This window comes from Schistocerca nitens, chromosome 8, assembly GCF_023898315.1.
Source record: "Schistocerca nitens isolate TAMUIC-IGC-003100 chromosome 8, iqSchNite1.1, whole genome shotgun sequence".
Lineage (NCBI taxonomy): Eukaryota > Metazoa > Arthropoda > Insecta > Orthoptera > Acrididae > Schistocerca > Schistocerca nitens.
This window is the reverse complement of record NC_064621.1, coordinates 397,219,141-397,239,391: the sequence shown is the minus strand read 5'-3', so window position 1 is coordinate 397,239,391 and position 20,251 is coordinate 397,219,141. Positions and strand designations below refer to the sequence as shown.

Here is a 20,251-nt window from a genome sequence, read left to right as displayed (position 1 = left end):
CTTATTATTAAACTGATGCTTATTACTGAAACTACAATCACATGGGACATCTAACAAAATTTGTGACTTGACACAGGATTCTTGGTCAGGAGGACACAGCTCGATATCTTGGACAGAGAGTCGTCCAACAGATGTCAAAGAAACTTTAGACATATCCCAGATAAATGTACTGAGAACCTTGTTGCTCATGTTGAACATTTATGACCGATAGACACTGTTAATAATGACGAATAATATCAAGACTTTCCCTAGGTCTGGACTATGGAATAAAAAAATAAAATAAATAAAAAAATTTAAAAAAATACTGTACAAATATTACAAATATCCAAAGTAGTGCAAGGATTGTAAACTTACTTTAAATGTTAACATTCAAGGACTACATCATCAATGAGTAATGAGTGGAATCAGTCAAACACAGTTTTTGGAGATATGAAATAGAATGATTACTCACACTCAGTAAAGCAGAAGGCAGGCTTCGGTTCATTGGTAGGATACTGCATATATGGAGTCAGACTACAAAGAAGCACTCTTGTGCTCTAGAATACTGATAAAATGTGTGGAACCAATACAAGATTAGACTAACAGGGGAAATTTAATGTATACAAAGAAGAGCAGCTTGAACAGTCACAAGCGTTAGCAGTGTGGACACCAGAAGCAGTCAGGAAGGCTGCTTCTGCCCTAGAAAGTGTGTGCAGGAACTGTAGATTGCACTCTACAAGTACCAGATAAAGCACAGAGTAAACATTTTTTATTCAGCATGACTTCTATACAATACATCAATGCCAGCATCCCGACGGCATGTATGGTGATCCACGTAGGGGTGTACTACAGCAGCATAACTCGCTGGTGGTACGCGTGGCCTGTAGCAGCAGGTGTGTACACTACACAGCAGTTTGCCGTCACAGTGGGAGAGCAGCAGCTGTTAAGCGGTCTGGAAGGCGTTGGCCTGGCAGTTCTCAAGTTTGTGTTGAACTGCTGACACCTCCCAACCATCGTTCAGGTGCCCAGCATGGAACCCAGGACCCTTGAAGACACTCTTAGAATCGGACGATGACACGCTGAATGTGACCTCCACTCGGCAGCACCGGCTAGAGATCCAAAACCATCAGGTCTAGCTGGTGGCTTATAGACTAGTGACTAGCTGATGAGGCTGTCTGATTAGGTTGAAACTGTGCAGTCAGCTGGCATGGAGAAGACTTTCAAGGTGTTGGTTGAAGTCGAAAGTCCCGGAGCCAGTCGAAGGACAGGTACTAGGGCTACCTTACCTTAGCTTAGCGATGAGCATTTATAGTTGCTCTGGCCAGCTATGTTGTGATAGGAGCCTCCTTCATATCTAGTAGTAAGTGGAGTGTTGGGTCATGCCATATGGAAACCCAACCCACTATGGCAGACTGCTGTATTGCAGAATGATACACCAGCATTATTTTGTCACCCAGCAGCAGGAATCTGTAGGCATCTCACTTGCACGCCCCTAGAATGGTTGCGAAGTGTGGTCTGCGGTTGATGCTTCAACAGCATGGATATAAGAAATGTTACCTGCACTGCCCACACAGGTCCCTTATTTGCAACTGTAAGTATTTCGTCTCTACCCACAATTCCAAAAAAAAAAAGCAGGTAGGTGATGACAGGTGTAAAAGTGCTACCAAACAATCGGTTGAATAAGTCATGGTTGCAAACATGAATTATTTACAGAAGAATGGAAAAAACTGGTAGAAGCCAACTTCAGCAAAGATCAGTTTGGGTTCTTGAGAAGTATAGGAACACGCCAGGCAGTACTGACTCTACGACTTCTTTTAGAAGCTAGGTTAAGGAAAGGCAAACCTATGCTTATAGCATTTGTTGATTTGTAGAAAAGTTTTGACAATGTACACTGGAATACTCTCTTTTAAATTCTGAAGGTAGTTGGCATAAAATTAAGGGAGCAAAAGGCTATTTACAGCTTGTACAGAAACCATATGGCAGTTATAAGAGTCAATGGGCATGAAAGGGAGGCATTGGTTGAGAAGGTAGTGAGACAGAGTTCTAGCCCCTATCACCGATATTATTCAGTCTGTACACTGAGCAAGCAGTAAAGGAAAAGAAATAAAAATTTGGAGAAGGAATTAAAGTCAAGGGAGAAGAAATAGAAACTCTGAGGTTTGCCAATGACATTGTAATTCTATCAGAGACAGCAAAAGACTTGGAACAGCAGCTGAACAGAATAGACAGACTCTTGAAAGGTGGATATAAGATGACCAAGAGCAGAAAAAGGATAACGGAATATGTTCAAATTAAAACAGGTGATGCTGAGGGAATCAGAATAGGAAACCAGAAACTTAAAGTAGATGAGTTTTGCTATTTGGGTTGAAGTAAACTGGCAATTGCCAGAAAGATTTTTCTGAAGAAGAGAAGTTTTTCATCATCAAATGTAGATTTAAGTGTCATGAAGTCTTTTTTGAAAGCATTTGTATGGAGTGTAGCCATGTATGGATGTGAAACATGGACGATGAACAGTTCAGCCAAGAAGAGAAGAGAAGCTTTTGAAATGTGGTGCTACAGAAGAACGCTGAAGATTAGGTGCATAGCTCATATAATTAATTAGGAGATACCGAACAGAACTGGAGAGAAAAGAAATTTGTATCACAACCTGACAAGAAGAAGGGATCGGCTGACTGGGCACATTCTGAGTCATAAATGGATCACCAATTTAGTACTGGAGGGAAGTGTGGTGGGTAAAATTGCAGAGAGATGCCAGAGATGAATACAGTAAGCAGTTTCAGAAGGATGTAGGTTGCAGTAGTTATTCGGAGATGAAGAGGCTTGCACACAACAGAGTAGCATGGAGAGCTGTATCAAACCAGTCTTCGGACTGAAGACCACAACACCAACAACAACTTCCACAGATGTTAAATTTTTTTTAAAGCATTTTAAGCCTTTCAGTATGTTACAGCTCTGATGACAGGCTTGTGCCTAGCCTGAATTTTTGTCTGCCAAAGTATGCAGTCAGCTTTGAAACTTTGCTACGAAGTAACAGATGGACCCATTTCTAGTCATATTAAATTTAAGCTCACTTCTTTCTGCATCTAAGAATGACACAAAAGATTTTTGTTCCTTACTTATGTTTAAGTCCTTTTGGTAGGATGAAATTTTCACAGCCTTTTGTTAACATTTCATGATGAATCTCATGATTGACATTTTGTAGAATAAAGTTGTAGAGCTCAGTCACGACCACATTTTAATACAATGTAGCCTGTCATACTTTCAATACAACCTATAAATTATAATGAAGTCATACTCACTGAAACACATTTTGTGAAATTTTGTGCTGAAAATTTCTGCAACGTTGACAAGGAAAATTAAGTCATGGTACTAGTTGTCACATGTCGCATACTGTTAAATGTTGCATTTAGTACCCAAAAAAGGAGTTAGATTATGAATCAAAGATTCCAAAAAATGCCTTTTCATAGGACAGCTTACATTAGTGAATGGAAGTTACAATGTATACAGGAAACCCACACACATTGACCTCTATTTCAACTGACAACAACTAAGGAAGAGGTTGAAGATGAAACAGGGAAAGAAACAAACAAAACAAAGAATTTCTGTATGCTTTCCACTGGTCCAATCATTGAAAGATTGGTAGACTTCTATGGAGCCATAGTATCCAATGTATTTCCCTCCTACCAACAGAGATGCAAAGGCATCTTCGTAATGAAAAGATGATCTAGGTCTTTGAAGTTGGTTGCATACTGCATTCCTTGTTAATATAGTATTTCTTATGTAGGGCAGACTATTAGAACAGTTGAGGAGAAAAGTGAGGAACATCAGCAACACACTCAACTGAAATAACCAGTCAGTCACCAGTCACTGCTGATGAAGTGAAAAATGATGACACCAGTATTGTACTGCATCTGCCAAGTTTCTGGGACTGTGTAATTAAGGAGTGTATGGAAACAAAGATGTCAAAAAACCTAATAAAATGAGATGGAGGTTTCAAATTAAACTAGTCTTTACACCACTAATACTTCACTGTTTATTTTGAGTCCAGGTAGCAAGTACATTTAAGTGTCAGTTGTCGAAATACTACACATTAGAAAGTAATTAACAACTTGGAGCTACAATGAAAGCAAACCATTGCCTAAGTATGTCTTTGTGGCAGCTTTCAGCAATACTGTAATAGATATCTGATACTGCAGAAGAAACTGGAATGACTCAGATGGAAGGCAGCAGCTGCTAGGACAAAAATAAAGTGCACATTTACTAGTGTGGAAAACCAGGAGGACAACATGTTACTGTCTGTAGCTCTTGCAGATGATAAAATATCTGTCCTCCCCTTCAGGATGCAGCACATTCATACCAACACACTGTTGCTTTGTCCAAAATGAGTAATACAAGTGAGTTAAAATAATACTGATAATTATAATTAAGATGCCATTTCAGAAGCAATTAGCTACAACATTTAGTTTATTAAATTACACAAATTGTAATACATTCTAGAATAATATTACTGTCATGAATGTTAGAGACTACATATGCACATAATACGTAATCCTTATTTAGTTTCATCATATGTGACTAGTCGGAGCAGTTGAACGGAATGGACAGTGTCTTGAAAGGAGGATATAAGATGAACATCAACAAAAGCAAAACGAGGATAATGGAATGTAGTCAAATTAAGTCGGGTGATGCTGAGGGAATTAGATTAGGAAATGAGACACTTAAAGTAGTAAAGGAGTTTTGCTATTTGGGGAGAAAAATAACTAATGATTGTCGAAGTAGAGAGGATATAAAATGTAGACTGGCAATGGCAAGGAAAGCGTTTCTGAAGCAGAAAAATTTGTTAACATCGAGTACAGATTTAAGTGTCAGGAAGTCGTTTCTGAAAGTATTTGTATGGAGTGTAGCCACGTATGGAAGTGAAATATGGACAACAAATAGTTTAGACAAGAAGAGAATAGAAGCTTTCGATATGTGGTGCTACAAAAGAATGCTGAAGATTAGATGGGTAGATCACATAACTAATGAGGAGGTATTGAATAGAATTGGGGAGAAGAGGAGTTTGTGGCACAACTTGACAAGAAGAAGGGACCTGTTGGTAGGACATGTTCTGAGGCATCAAGGGATCACAAATTTAGCATTGGAGGGCAGCGTGGAGGGTAAAAATCATAGAGGGAGACCAAGAGATGATTACACTAAGCAGATTCAGAAGGATGTAGGCTGCAGTAGGTACTGGGAGATGAAGAAGCTTGCGCAGGATAGAGTAGGATGGAGAGCTGCATCAAACCAGTCTCAGGACTGAAGACCACAACAACAACAACGTGACTAGTCAGATTTCAAAGTTAAATATTCTTGTGGGAAATGGTAAAATTACTAGAATATATTGAAGGAAGTCTTTAATATGCAAATTATCAGGAAAACAAAAATTTGAAGTACGTATTTTCTTCTTCCATTCAACCCAACTTCAAACACTAAAAAATGGTTACAAATGGAAAACTGAAAAAATTAAAAGTTCTGGTAACTCGGGTTAAGTCAATACAATATGAGAAGTTGTACAGGTACATGATTAGTTTAAAAGAATACTGTTCTGGAAAAGTAATATAGTCAATTGTCTGTTGCTTTAGAGATGATAATGGGAAGTCCACAATGGAATAAGAGCAGTATAAAAGGATAGATTACAAATCATGACAGAGGTGATGTTGAGCTGTGGTCAGGCATAGTGAAAAAGAATGCTAGAAATATTTGGCCTTCAGACAATGACCTCTTTAGAAGTAGAAAAAACACATTCACAAAAGCACAACTCACACACACACTTGGCCACTGTGTCATCAAGCTGTAGATTGGTACTCAGACCTGGAAATGACAGTAGCCATGTGTGCACGAGTTGTGCTTGTGTGACTGGGTGAGAGTTTTCTACTTTTGAAGGAGGACTTTGTCCAAAAGCCAAATGATTTAAGCATTCTGTTTCACTGTGCCTGTGTGCGACTCTCACCTCCACTATGTAGTCTCTAGCAATCTATCCTTTCCATATTGTTGCTGCTGATGTCTCTTCCAGATTCATGTTCTGACAAATCCTTAAATTCATCGAAAAACCCATTTTTGCACTTCAGATATGGTCTTCTCATTGTCTTGGAACTGTGGGCACTTTCTTGCAACACAATTCATAACTTCATTTATTATTTTATCTTTCTCAGCAATGCTGAGAAATTTTAAGCTTTTGTACTTAGGTTTTAAAAATGTTGCGAGTTTGTGTGTCATTATTTCTCACTTATTGATCAAAAGTGATTATGCTGTAATTTCAAATTGATTATCAATAGGATTTTGTCTTCAGTCTGTCCGAAACAGTACATCAGTTTATCTTTCACAATACATAGATGCAGTGTAGGTGTTTTATATGGCTTTGAGGTTACAGAAGGTGTTGTCAGAGAGCTCATCATATCTCGCCAACCTTTTTCTGTCAACTGAGTCACTGAAATTAGAATTTTTCTTGGATAATATTGCTAGAACCTGAAACAGTGCTACAATATTTGAACCTTTGTTGGTAACAAATATGGTGTTCATCAGAGACAAGACACCGTCAAGAGTGCCCCAGGGAAACTACTAAGTCACTGACTGTTGGTGACCCTCCTGCATCTCTGGAAACATTCCTCATCTCTCCAGAAACAGCTTCGCACCTCAAAGTGGCAGTTTTCTTTCAATTTCTTGGAATGGTGGTTGGATAACGCACCTTAGCACTCACTGTACCATGCACGGCTGCTGCATCAATAAGGAACTGAGCGGTTACAAGAAATCCATCTCCATACTCACCTTTAAAAGCTTAAATGTAAAATCAGGAAGAGAGGTATTGACCTTCAATCTTGATTTACCCTATGAGTTGATAAGGTAAAAAATTAAAACACAATTAAAATGAATATTTTTATGGTTACCTTTTCTGTATCCTATTTCTTCTTTTTGCAATTTGTCATAAAGATCTGGATAATCTCCTCTGATATCTCTTGGGGTGTCATCATCGACATCATCTTCTGACTTCCAACGATCAAAATCAATCTGAAAAATTAGAAACAAATACGTTTTAATTTTTTGACAGTTAGTATAACGAAGGAACTGAAATTTTGCAGACATTGGATTAGAAGTGAGCTACTTGATACAATGAAAAAAATCTGATCTAATTAATATTAATTCGTACACAACTGCAACCAGTCACTTTTTTCATTAATAATGCTTTATTACATTAACCGGTTTTCGAACCCTTTCAGGTTCATCTTCAGATGATTTCGGCAGAATCCGGGAAGTTACATCATTATTGGTAGTAGCATAATGCTGGGTGCTGGTTCTATGGCAGAAAGATGGGTCACACTTTAATGTAACGCCATGACTATAGATTATCTGTCGGAATGGATGTAAATGTAGTTTTTACTTACTGCGACAGTATATGCGGCTTTTTTCGTATCTGTCTGCCTCCATTTTGATGTCCAGATCACTTTCACACGAACTATATTAGTTCACACTTTAACAGTGACACTTTACCAGCATCCAGCATGCGCTTTACAACTGTTGGTTATAACAAAGATCTTGACAGAGAGATATGGCATAAGCCTACTTTGTACAGAGATGTAATTTGTTGTTCTTTACATGTGTTAAAGTCGATATAAGGGCAAATTTTTCATCAGAATGGTGATAACATGAGAGCACTAGAGAAAATAATAATAAGTTACTACAAGAAATTCCAGGTGATATGTTATGTTATTTCTATGTTACAGGCATTTTTTTTGGCATTAACATGAATCCCAAGGAATCAATAATACTGTATTGTATCTGCAGTGAGGTGCAGCTGTCTGTATGACTAGGACCTGTATATTTAAATTAATAACAAATCTTCAGATGAACTGTTGGCTTATTTCTGTTGTTACGTTAACGTGATCTGGAGTATTATTAAGAGCAGATTCTGTTTATTTTAGCTAAAGGTATATGTATAAGAGTTAAAGTGATTGTAATGGATTAAAGCTGTTTGAATGGCTGCACATTTAATATTTTAAAAATCATGAACAAAAATTCTTTAACTGTTGACTTATTTTTATTCTAACATTAGAGCGATCTGGGATATTGGTAAAGGCAGCTGATGTTTGTTCCAGCTAGAATTAATATGTATAAAGTACTGATTTATGTTAGCAATGGAGGGCTATAACATTTAGAGATATGGTACATGTCTTATTCTGTGGTAGTATATTACATTGACACCAGTGTGGTTAGGATGTAAGGAGAGGGGGGGGGGGGGTTATTGGGAGGGGGGGTTGGGGAGCTGGTGTAGGTTTTATTGGGTGGTTACTTGTTTTGAACTAGTAGATCTTCAAAGTTCTGAAGGAAAAATTTGTTTCTCAGTTCAGTTTGATCATTGAGTAGGTAGTCAGGTGCTGTATTTGTGTATACAAATATTTCAATTTCTTCAAGAAGGTCAAGTATTGTGCCTTTGTTGGCAAAATGTAGTATTCGGAGGTTCTGTTCTATGTTGTTTGCAGAATGATTGTGTTGGGCAAGATGTGAGGCAAAGCTGGACTTGTTCAGGTTGTTAAGACGGAGTGCATCCATGTGTTCTTTAAATCTTGTTGTGAAGCTTCTACCAGTTTGTCCAATGTAGAAGTTTGGACATGAGTTGCAAGTGAGCTTGTACACACCTGACTTTTGATATTTTTGTATAGTGGTTTTGGTGGTGTGTATGATTTGATTTTGTACTTTGTTGTTGGTGAAGAAACTTATTTTTATGTTGTATGTCTTGAAGAGGTTGGCAATTTGGTGAGAAATCTTCCCTAGGAAAGGCAGGCTAACAAATGTGGTTTTCTTGTTTGTGGGTGGTTGTTCAGCAGTTGGTTGATTTAGTTTTGCTGTATGGAGCAGTTTATCTATTATTGCAGGTGGAGGCAATTGATTTAATAATTTCTGTTTCTTTTTGTCTTTCATTTGTGTCCATTGGGATTTCCAGCATGCGATTAACCATTGTTCTGAAGAATGCTTTTTTATGTTGGTCTGGATGGCAAGAGGATTTGTGTATGGTAACATTGGTGGTTGTTGGCTTTCTGAAAATTTGAAATTTATGCTTCTGATTTTTATTTGAGATTGTTAGATCAAGGTAGTTAATGCCTTCAGGTGTTTCATGTTCTACTGTGAATTGGATTTTATTGTGTATTTTATTAAGTTCTTTGGCTAGATTATTTATTTCTTCTGTTGCTCCATTGAACAGAATGAGTGTGTCATCAACATAGCGTTTGTAATAAAGCAGCTTATCTTTTAGTTGTGTTTGGGACCTGAAAAAGTTATTTTCAAGGTTATTGATATATATGTCTGCTAGCAAGCCTGCAAGACTACTACCCATTGCCAGTCCATCTTCCTGAATGTAAAACTTGTTGTTGAACAGGAAGTAGTTGTGTGACAATATGAGTTCCAGGATCTCTATGAGTTCATAGATTTCAGCTTTCCCCATTGTCCCATGTTTCAGTAAGTTATTTCTTATCAAACTAATTGTTTCCTTGACGGGTATGTTTGTATATAGGTTTACTATGTCAAGAGATGCAAATTTAGCTGTGACTGGGATGGGGATATCTTTTATACTATTGATGAGCTCATAACTGTTTTTAATGGAGTAGTTATTTTCAAATACATATGCCTTGCGGATAATATCATTAAGTTTTTTGGTGATTTTGTAGCTTGGGCTATTGATAGAGTTCACAATGGGACGTATCGGACATTCTGGTTTGTGGATCTTAGGCTGTGATCTCAGTTTTGGTGCTGAAGGGTTCATCACTATACAGTGTTTTGCTTCTAATGGTGTCAACAAGAAGTTGCAGTTTTTAAGTAACTTTTTAATTTTATCATGGAATTTGGGAGTAGGGTCATATGCTATTTCCTTTATATTATTCTTTCTGAAGAATTCACAAGTTTTGCTAATATAGTCTGATTCATACATGACAACAGCTGTGTTACCTTTGTCTGCTCTGACAATGAGGGCATTTTCAACAGAAAGTTTCTTATTTATGTCACATAATATCTTATGTTCAGTATTCATCTTATTGTACATTTTGTTCTGGTGAATGTTTCTCATAATGATTTTGTTTGCCTTATGAGCTACAGCATTTTGTTCATTGTGTTTTAGTTTAGCTGCTGTACATGCAATTTTTGTGTTAACTACGAGGTCTTTAATGTTGCTTTTATTTAGTGAGGGGGCAATGTTGTGCTTAAGGCCTTTGTTTAACAGCTTTAATTCATTAATACTGAAGCATATTTCTGTAGTATTTATCACTTTATCAAAAAACTTATGTTCTGTTTCAGAAGAGATACTGGGGGACCTCACTGCATTCTTTGAGATTAGAGCATTTATCTTTTTCTCGTGTCTATGTGAGATGATAATACGTTCTTTGTTTACATATATATTGACATAGTCTAGGAAGACCATGAAGACATGAGCAACAAGTTTATGGCTAAGTTCTAAGTGCATACTATACAGCTTTGAATTGAGCAGATCTTTCTTTTTGTAAAGAGACCTGATTTCAGTTTTTAACCAAATAATTTCACATCGTGCTTTTGCTATCTTGGCTGACATACTTTGACTCGTTATTTTTATTCTGATATAATTTGGAGTCACGTTTTCTGAGAGACACTTTTTGTTAAATCTTATTGCAAGGATTGTTTTCGTTAGTTTAAGTTTACATTGCCGAAATTCGCGCATTGTTCTAATTACCTGGCGTGGTATCAACAGATTATGCTTATCCATTACGGATATTTTAGAACCGTGACTGTATATTAATGTAAATAAATTATACACAACTGCAACCAGTCACTTTTTTCATTAATAATGCTTTATTACATTAACCGCTTTTCGAACCCTTTCAGGTTCATCTTCAGATGATTTCGGCAGAATCCGGGAAGTTACATCATTATTGGTAGTAGCATAATGCTGGGTGCTGGTTCTATGGCAGAAAGATGGGTCACACTTTAATGTAACGCCATGACTATAGATTATCTGTCGGAATGGATGTAAATGTAGTTTCCATTAAAAACAGTTATGAGCTCATCAATAGTATAAAAGATATCCCCATCCCAGTCACAGCTAAATTTGCATCTCTTGACATAGTAAACCTATATACAAACATACCCGTCAAGGAAACAATTAGTTTAATAAGAAATAACTTACTGAAACATGGGACAATGGGGAGAGCTGAAATCTATGAACTCATAGAGATCCTGGAACTCATATTGTCACACAACTACTTCCTGTTCAACAACAAGTTTTACATTCAGGAAGATGGACTGGCAATGGGTAGTAGTCTTGCAGGCTTGCTAGCAGACATATATATCAATAACCTTGAAAATAACTTTTTCAGGTCCCAAACACAACTAAAAGATAAGCTGCTTTATTACAAACGCTATGTTGATGACACACTCATTCTGTTCAATGGAGCAACAGAAGAAATAAATAATCTAGCCAAAGAACTTAATAAAATACACAATAAAATCCAATTCACAGTAGAACATGAAACACCTGAAGGCATTAACTACCTTGATCTAACAATCTCAAATAAAAATCAGAAGCATAAATTTCAAATTTTCAGAAAGCCAACAACCACCAATGTTACCATACACAAATCCTCTTGCCATCCAGACCAACATAAAAAAGCATTCTTCAGAACAATGGTTAATCGCATGCTGGAAATCCCAATGGACACAAATGAAAGACAAAAAGAAACAGAAATTATTAAATCAATTGCCTCCACCTGCAATAATAGATAAACTGCTCCATACAGCAAAACTAAATCAACCAACTGCTGAACAACCACCCACAAACAAGAAAACCACATTTGTTAGCCTGCCTTTCCTAGGGAAGATTTCTCACCAAATTGCCAACCTCTTCAAGACATACAACATAAAAATAAGTTTCTTCACCAACAACAAAGTACAAAATCAAATCATACACACCACCAAAACCACTATACAAAAATATCAAAAGTCAGGTGTGTACAAGCTCACTTGCAACTCCTACATTGGACAAACTGGTAGAAGCTTCACAACAAGATTTAAAGAACACATGGATGCACTCCGTCTTAACAACCTGAACAAGTCCAGCTTTGCCTCACATCTTGCCCAACACAATCATTCTGCAAACAACATAGAACAGAACCTCCGAATACTACATTTTGCCAACAAAGGCACAATACTTGACCTTCTTGAAGAAATTGAAATATTTGTATACACAAATACAGCACCTGACTACCTACTCAATGATCAAACTGAACTGAGAAACAAATTTTTCCTTCAGAACTTTGAAGATCTACTAGTTCAAAACAAGTAACCACCCAATAAAACCTACACCAGCTCCCCAACCCCCCCTCCCAATAACCCCCCCCCCTCTCCTTACATCCTAACCACACTGGTGTCAATGTAATATACTACCACAGAATAAGACATGTACCATATCTCTAAATGTTATAGCCCTCCATTGCTAACATAAATCAGTACTTTATACATATTAATTCTAGCTGGAACAAACATCAGCTGCCTTTACCAATATCCCAGATCGCTCTAATGTTAGAATAAAAATAAGTCAACAGTTAAAGAATTTTTGTTCATGATTTTTAAAATATTAAATGTGCAGCCATTCAAACAGCTTTAATCCATTACAATCACTTTAACTCTTATACATATACCTTTAGCTAAAATAAACAGAATCTGCTCTTAATAATACTCCAGATCACGTTAACGTAACAACAGAAATAAGCCAACAGTTCATCTGAAGATTTGTTATTAATTTAAATATACAGGTCCTAGTCATACAGACAGCTGCACCTCACTGCAGATACAATACAGTATTATTGATTCCTTGGGATTCATGTTAATGCCAAAAAAAATGCCTGTAACATAGAAATAACATAACATATCACCTGGAATTTCTTGTAGTAACTTATTATTATTTTCTCTAGTGCCCTCATGTTATCACCATTCTGATGAAAAATTTGCCCTTATATCGACTTTAACACATGTAAAGAACAACAAATTACATAATGAGATTTTCACTCTGCAGCGGAGTGTGCGCTGATATGAAAATTACATCTCTGTACAAGGTAGGCTTATGCCATATCTCTCTGTCAAGATCTTTGTTATAACCAACAGTTGTAAAGCGCATGCTGGATGCTGGTAAAGTGTCACTGTTAAAGTGTGAACTAATATAGTTCGTGTGAAAGTGATCTGGACATCAAAATGTAGGCAGACAGATACGAAAAAAGCCGCATATACTGTCGCAGTAAGTAAAAACTACATTTACATCCATTCCGACAGATAATCTATAGTCATGGCGTTACATTAAAGTGTGACCCATCTTTCTGCCATAGAACCAGCACCCAGCATTATGCTACTACCAATAATGATGTAACTTCCCGGATTCTGCCGAAATCATCTGAAGATGAACCTGAAAGGGTTCGAAAAGCGGTTAATGTAATAAAGCATTATTAATGAAAAAAGTGACTGGTTGCAGTTGTGTATAATTTATTTACATTAATATACAGTCACGGTTCTAAAATATCCGTAATGGATAAGCATAATATTAATTCCAATTTGAACTGTCAAGGGACATCATGTTCACTTCCTGTAATTCACAGCATGATATGGTAATTGCATCTGCGTCAATGGCATCCAAGGTGAAACATTTTTTTCCAGGAATAATCTATTTGCATTATTAGAAATATCTTCAAATGCACCTATAATTAATGCAGTAACGTAGTACTATGTTAGTTGTAAAATGTAAAATTTCATTGCTGGAAATGCCACACTTACTGAAATACTCTGGACTGTTACACTGTAACTGAACAAATTTCATGTTGAAACCCAGTGTTTCCCCTCATCTGTGCAGGACCTCTTCATTTTTGATACATCTTTTTTGTTTCATATACTTCCAAAATTAAAAAAAAAATATATGTGTGTGTGTTTTCCTAACTAATATCAGATGTGGTGGATAGTGTCATTATGACGCCCAGAGCTTCCCATGTAAACAATGGCACATTGCGCTCATTCATTCAGACAGCATAGTCTGTAAATTCCAGCATGAAGGTTTGAAGTTATGTGTGAAGTATGCCGTCAGTCAGTAAGTCCCCTTATTCTCAAGTACTGGATGAAATAGTCTGGGTATTTGCACAGTGAGTTGCACTGCCTCAGGACATGCACAAAGTTTCTACATCTATACCTACACCTTCAACCCATTACATGCAGTCTCCCATCCTTCATCAAAGACACCAACCACTTTCTCGGACGCCTGGAATCCTTACCCAATCCGTTACCCCCGGAAACCATCCTTGTAACCATTGATGCCACTTCCTTATACACAAATATTCCGCACGTCCAGGGCCTCGCTGCGATGGAGCACTTCCTTTCACGCCGATCACCTGCCACCCTACCTAAAACCTCTTTCCTCATCACCTTCGCCAGCTTCATCTTGACCCACAACTTCTTCACTTTTGAAGGCCAGACATACCAACAATTAAAGGGAACAGCCATGGGTACCAGGATGGCCCCCTCGTACGCCAACCTATTCATGGGTCGCTTAGAGGAAGCCTTCTTGGTTACCCAGGCCTGCCAACCCAAAGTTTGGTACAGATTTATTGATGACATCTTCATGATCTGGACTCACAGTGAAGAAGAACTTCAGAATTTCCTCTCCAACCTCAATTCCTTTGGTTCCATCAGATTCACCTGGTCCTACTCCAAATCCCATGCCACTTTCCTTGACGTTGACATCCACCTGTCCAATGGCCAGCTTTACACGTCCGTCCACATCAAACCCACCAACAAGCAACAGTACCTGCATTATGACAGCTGCCACCCATTCCACATCAAACGGTCCCTTCCCTACAGCCTAGGTCTTCGTGGCAAACGAATCTGCTCCAGTCCAGAATCCCTGAACCATTACACGAACAACCTGACAACAGCTTTCGCATCTCGCAACTACCCTCCCGACCTGGTACAGAAGCAAATAACCAGAGCCACTTCCTCATCCCCTCGAACCCAGAATCCCCCACAGAAGAACCACAAAAGTGCCCCACTTGTGACAGGATACTTTCCGGGACTGGACCAGACTCTGAATGTGGCTCTCCAGCAGGGATACGACTTCCTCAAATCCTGCCCTGAAATGAGATCCATCCTTCATGAAATCCTCCCCACTCCACCAAGAGTGTCTTTCCGCCGTCCACCTAACCTACGTAACCTGTTAGTTCATCCCTATGAAATCCCCAAACCACCTTCCCTACCCTCTGGCTCCTATCCTTGTAACCGCCCCCGGTGTAAAACCTGTCCCATGCACCCTCCCACCACCACCTACTCCAGTCCTGTAACCCGGAAGGTGTACACGATCAAAGGCAGAGCCACATGTGAAAGCACCCACGTGATTTACCAACTGACCTGCCTACACTGTGATGCATTCTATGTGGGAATGACCAGCAACAAACTGTCCATTCGCATGAATGGACACAGGCAGACAGTGTTTGTTGGTAATGAGGATCACCCTGTGGCTAAACATGCCTTGGTGCACGGCCAACACATCTTGGCACAGTGTTACACCATCCGGGTTATCTGGATACTTCCCACCAACACCAACCTATCCGAACTCCGGAGATGGGAACTTGCTCTTCAATATATCCTCTCTTCCCGTTACCCACCAGGCCTCAATCTCCGCTAATTTCAAGTTGCCGCCACTCATACCTCACCTGTCATTCAACATCATCTTTGCCTCTTCACTTCCGCCTCGACTGACATCTCTGCCCAAACCCTTTGTCTTTAAATATGTCTGCTTGTGTCTGTATATGTGTGGATGGATATGTGTGTGTGTGTGCGCGCGAGTGTATACCTGTCCTTTTTTCCCCCTAAGGTAAGTCTTTCTGCTCCCGGGATTGGAATGACTCCTTACCCTCTCCCTTAAAACCCACATCCTTTCGTCTTTCCCTCTCCTTCCCCTCTTTCCTGACGAGGCAACAGTTTGTTGCGAAAGCTTGAATTTTGTGTGTGTGTTTGTGTTTGTTTGTGTGTCTATCGACCTGCCAGCGCTTTTGTTCGGTAAGTCACATCATCTTTGTTTTTACATATATACCTACATTTATTTATTTACACATACATACCTACATACATAGCAATATTTATAAACCAATTGCTAATTTTCAAAAACTGAAGACAGTGCTACATCTTACAGATCATAGTCTACACTGGTATACATTAAAAGAATATTAAGCAAAAGAAATAAAGCTGAAGATGACAATATAAGCAACCGTAGGCCAATATTTGGCAATCAAAATGACTCCAGAGGTTGCGAACATCACTTCATCAATGATAGACTGTGCAGAACATATTCTACATTGGTATAAGTACTCCACAGCTTGTTGAACTCCACAGGAGAGGAGAGGAGGAGGAGAGAAGATTAATGTCTCATTGACAATGAGGTTATTAGAGAGAGAGCACAAGCTCATATTAGGAAATGATAGAGAAGGAAAGCGGTCCTTTTGAAGAAAACATCCTGCAATTTGCTGTATGTGATTTAGGGAAATCACGGAAAACTTAAATCAGGATGGCCGGATATGAGTTTGACGCATTGTCCTCCCAAATGCGAGTCCGGTGTGCCGACCACTGCGTTACCCACTTGGTCTTGAGCTCCACAGTCACAAAGGGTTGTTGATATGGGATAACCGCATTTCTGCAAACTGTCTTTCGATCTTGCAGCCCTAGTTCTGAGCCAGTTCAGAGTTTTCCACATGGGCCATTCTTCAGTGAAACCAGCAGTTAAATTTTCCAATGGTATCATCCAATGGTGTTCATTGAGCCTCTTTCACACTATCTCTATACTGTCCCACTCTCAAACAGCAAGCCGGAAAAACAAAACTGAATTCTTTCCACGTGATCTCCGATTTCGCTCATTTTATTATGACAATCATTTACCCCTGTGTAGGTAAGTGATGACAAAATATTTTCACATTCAGAGGAGGAAGGTGGGATTGGTATTTCATGAAAAAATCATACTACAACAAACAACGCCTTTGCTTCAATAATCGACATCTACATAGATACTCTGCAAATCACACTTAAGTGCCTGGCAGAACATTCATCGAACCACCTTCACAATAATTCTCTATTATTCTAATCTCTAACAGTGTGTGGAAAAAACAAACACTTACATCTTTCCATGCAATTTCTGATTTCCCTTATTTTATTATGATGATAATTTCTCCCTCTGAAGGTTGGCATCGACAAAATATTTTCACATTCAGAGGCAAACGTTGATGATTGAAATTTCATAAGAAAATTCCACCGCAGCAAAGAATGCCTTTGTATTAATGGTGTTCACCCCAAATCCTGACACTCTGCCCCCTATTTTGCGATAATATGAAATGTGCTGCTCTTCTTTGAACTTTCTTGATGTACTTCATTAATTTTATGTGGTAAGGATACTAGACCGCGCAGTACTCCAAAAGAGGATTGACAAGCATAGTGTAGGCAGCCTCTTTAGTAGATCTGTTACATTTTCTAAGTATTCTGCCAATAAAACACAGTCTTTGGTTGGCCTTCCTCACAATATTTTCTGTTTGTTCTTTCCACTTTCAGTTGTTTGTAATTCCTAGGTATCTAGTTGAATTTATGTCCTTTAGATTTGACTGATATGTCATGTAACTGAAGTTCAAGTTTCCTTTTAGCACTCATCTAGATGACCTCACACTTTTCATTATTTAGTGTCAATTGCCAATTCTTGCACCATAAAGATATCTTTTCCACATTGTTTTTCAATTTGTTTTGATATTTTGGTGACTTTACTAGACAATAAATGACAGCATTATCTGCAGACAACCTAGACGGCTGATCAGATTGTCTCCTAAATCATTTATATAGATAAGGAACAGCGGAAGGCCTATAACACTACCTTGGGTGTAACGTCACAAGTCAATATGCAATAGCATTTATTGCACTACTTTGAAGTACAGCTCATAGCTTTGGAGCCATTGGTGGTGATAGAAACAGCTGCTTGTATCTTAGTGTGACACATTCGCACCTGTCGCTAGCCTAGCCATGGGAAGCGGTACCTGTGTCAATTCGAGCGACAAAATATTCAACCTCTAAGAATCTAAATAAACTATATTTAATATTATTCAGTTTAGTTAAAAGTCAATATACTGCCCTTTGTTATTAAAAAGAAGATTGTGTAAAAATCTCAGCTTTCTAGCTGGCATACTTCCAGAGTTAGAGGAAATTACCTAAAACACCCCAAACGGACACTTTTAAGATTAAAGTCAGTTAGGATTCATAACAGTTTGTCTTTTAGTATCATTTCGAATCATTACTGGAGTTCACAAAATGTTAAGTCAATTTGTTTGAATTTTCATAATTAAAAATGTTAACTATTTTTCATTTTCATAATCTAAAATTCAGAAAAGATAAGTATTTGTTTAATGTGTTGTTGTATGAGTAAATGAGAATGAGTGAGAGTTTATGTGGAACATATGTAAAGATTCAATATTATATGATGTACAGCATTACGTAACTGTGTCATGGGAAAGCTGTGTTTTCCCCACCTTGCTGATCATGTATGTCTAAGGCTACTTGCTTCTGTAAGAAGGCAGCCAGAATAGTCATTTGTAGAGTAATGGTTTTCTAAATAAATTCCCAGATTAGTTTGGTTTTGTTTTAAACATTTTATTAATATTTGCATGCCCGCACGGTTGGCAGTGCGGTCTGACGTAGCTTTCCGGGCCTGTTCCCCGACACGAATCCGCCTGGCGGATTTGTGTCGAGGTCCGGAAAACTGGTCAGTCTGTGGATGGTTTTTAGGCGGTTTTCCATCTGCCTCAGCGAATGCAGACTGGTTCCCCTTATTCCGCCTCAGATACAATGCGTCGGTGATTGCTGCGCAAACAAGTTGTCCACGTACGCGTACACCACCATTACTCTACCACGCAAACATAGAGGTTACACTCGTCTGGTGTGAGATGTTCCCTCGGGGGTCCACCGGGGGCCGAACCGCAGAATAACCCTGGGTTCGGTGCGGGGCAGCGGAGGGGGAAGTGGACTGCGGTAGTCGTCGTGGGGTTGTGGACCACTGCGGCTGCGGCAGGGATAGATACTCTCCGTCGTTTCCAGGTCCCCGGTTAACATACAATACAATATTTGCATGACGAAGTGACGTAAATGCATCTGTGAAGTTTGATTGGCGTAAGACAGTTTTAGCGTGAGAAAGAAGTCTAAGGATTGTTTTGATTGGCTGGTCATCCTAATCAACCAATCAGAAATTAGCAGTTCCCATGTATTGCAAGTAGTTATAGGCCCTGGAAGGAGCAGCATTCAGTCAGTCGCCGGCTAGCTATTGGACGTGCAGGTCATGTTGGAAGTGTCCGTCTACATTATGAGTAAAATGAAGAAGTTATTGGTTTTTCGCGTCTGGATTGTACTGCTGTGAAAGCACTTGCATTTATGGACAGATTGTGAAAATCTGAGCTTTGTGAAGTGATCTGTTGGAAAGATAAACATGTGTGAACTTTCGGCCTTTGTAGAATTCCGCGTGGCATGTTTCATATTCATCTGTGGAATATTTGGTGAGCAATTTCTTTATTAAAAATCCACTGAAAAAGGACCGAATATGAAACTTTTATATTGTAGCAGAGTAATGACTGTAAATCACATAATAATTTGGGTCGGACTTAAGTACATTCCTGGCTGCCTTGTGTATATACTGGGTTGTATGAACTGTGAGCTGAGGACAGTGATATTATTCGTTAATTAAATACGGGCTGGTGGCAAGTGTTTAATTTTGAACCTAAAGAAATAGAAGAACTTGTTGCAGAATTTTGCCATTTTTCTAAAGAGATGCAATCGCCCTCCACCTGAAATTATAAGATATTACAGGATAGCTTGCTACCAGAGTTTATGCGGACTTTGCAAACTTAAGTATTGACAGTGTTTTTCTTCAACGCATCTTGTAACATTGTCTGGACAGTGTCTATGTATGCAGAGAAATGGGCTGGTGATCAGATGCCGTACTGAGGTAGGTGGAACTTTTGAAGTACAAACTACGACAAGAGACAGTGAGCAAACATTTACGCAACGCAACGCGATGCGACTTACAGCCCGCCATGCTGCATGGGGAACACCTGAAATCACTTTTGTTTTACTCGATGACTTTCCATCAGTTACTACAAACTGTGACCTCTCTGACAGGAAATCATGCATCCAGTCACATAACTGAGACAATATTCCATAAGCACGCAATTTC

At 38.6% G+C, this 20,251-nt stretch overlaps 1 protein-coding gene across 4 annotated transcripts in view; it reads right to left on the bottom strand.

Annotated features, from left to right (window-relative positions):
- LOC126198882 (very-long-chain (3R)-3-hydroxyacyl-CoA dehydratase) overlaps positions 1–20,251 on the bottom strand; it is a 184,152-nt gene that overhangs the window by 53,688 nt on the left and 110,213 nt on the right. For all 4 annotated transcript variants that reach the window (XM_049935490.1, XM_049935487.1, XM_049935488.1 and 1 more), the window contains exon 5: positions 6,903–7,023. In XM_049935490.1, the coding sequence (XP_049791447.1) occupies positions 6,903–7,023 (121 nt within the window). The remainder of the gene's footprint in view (positions 1–6,902; positions 7,024–20,251) is intronic.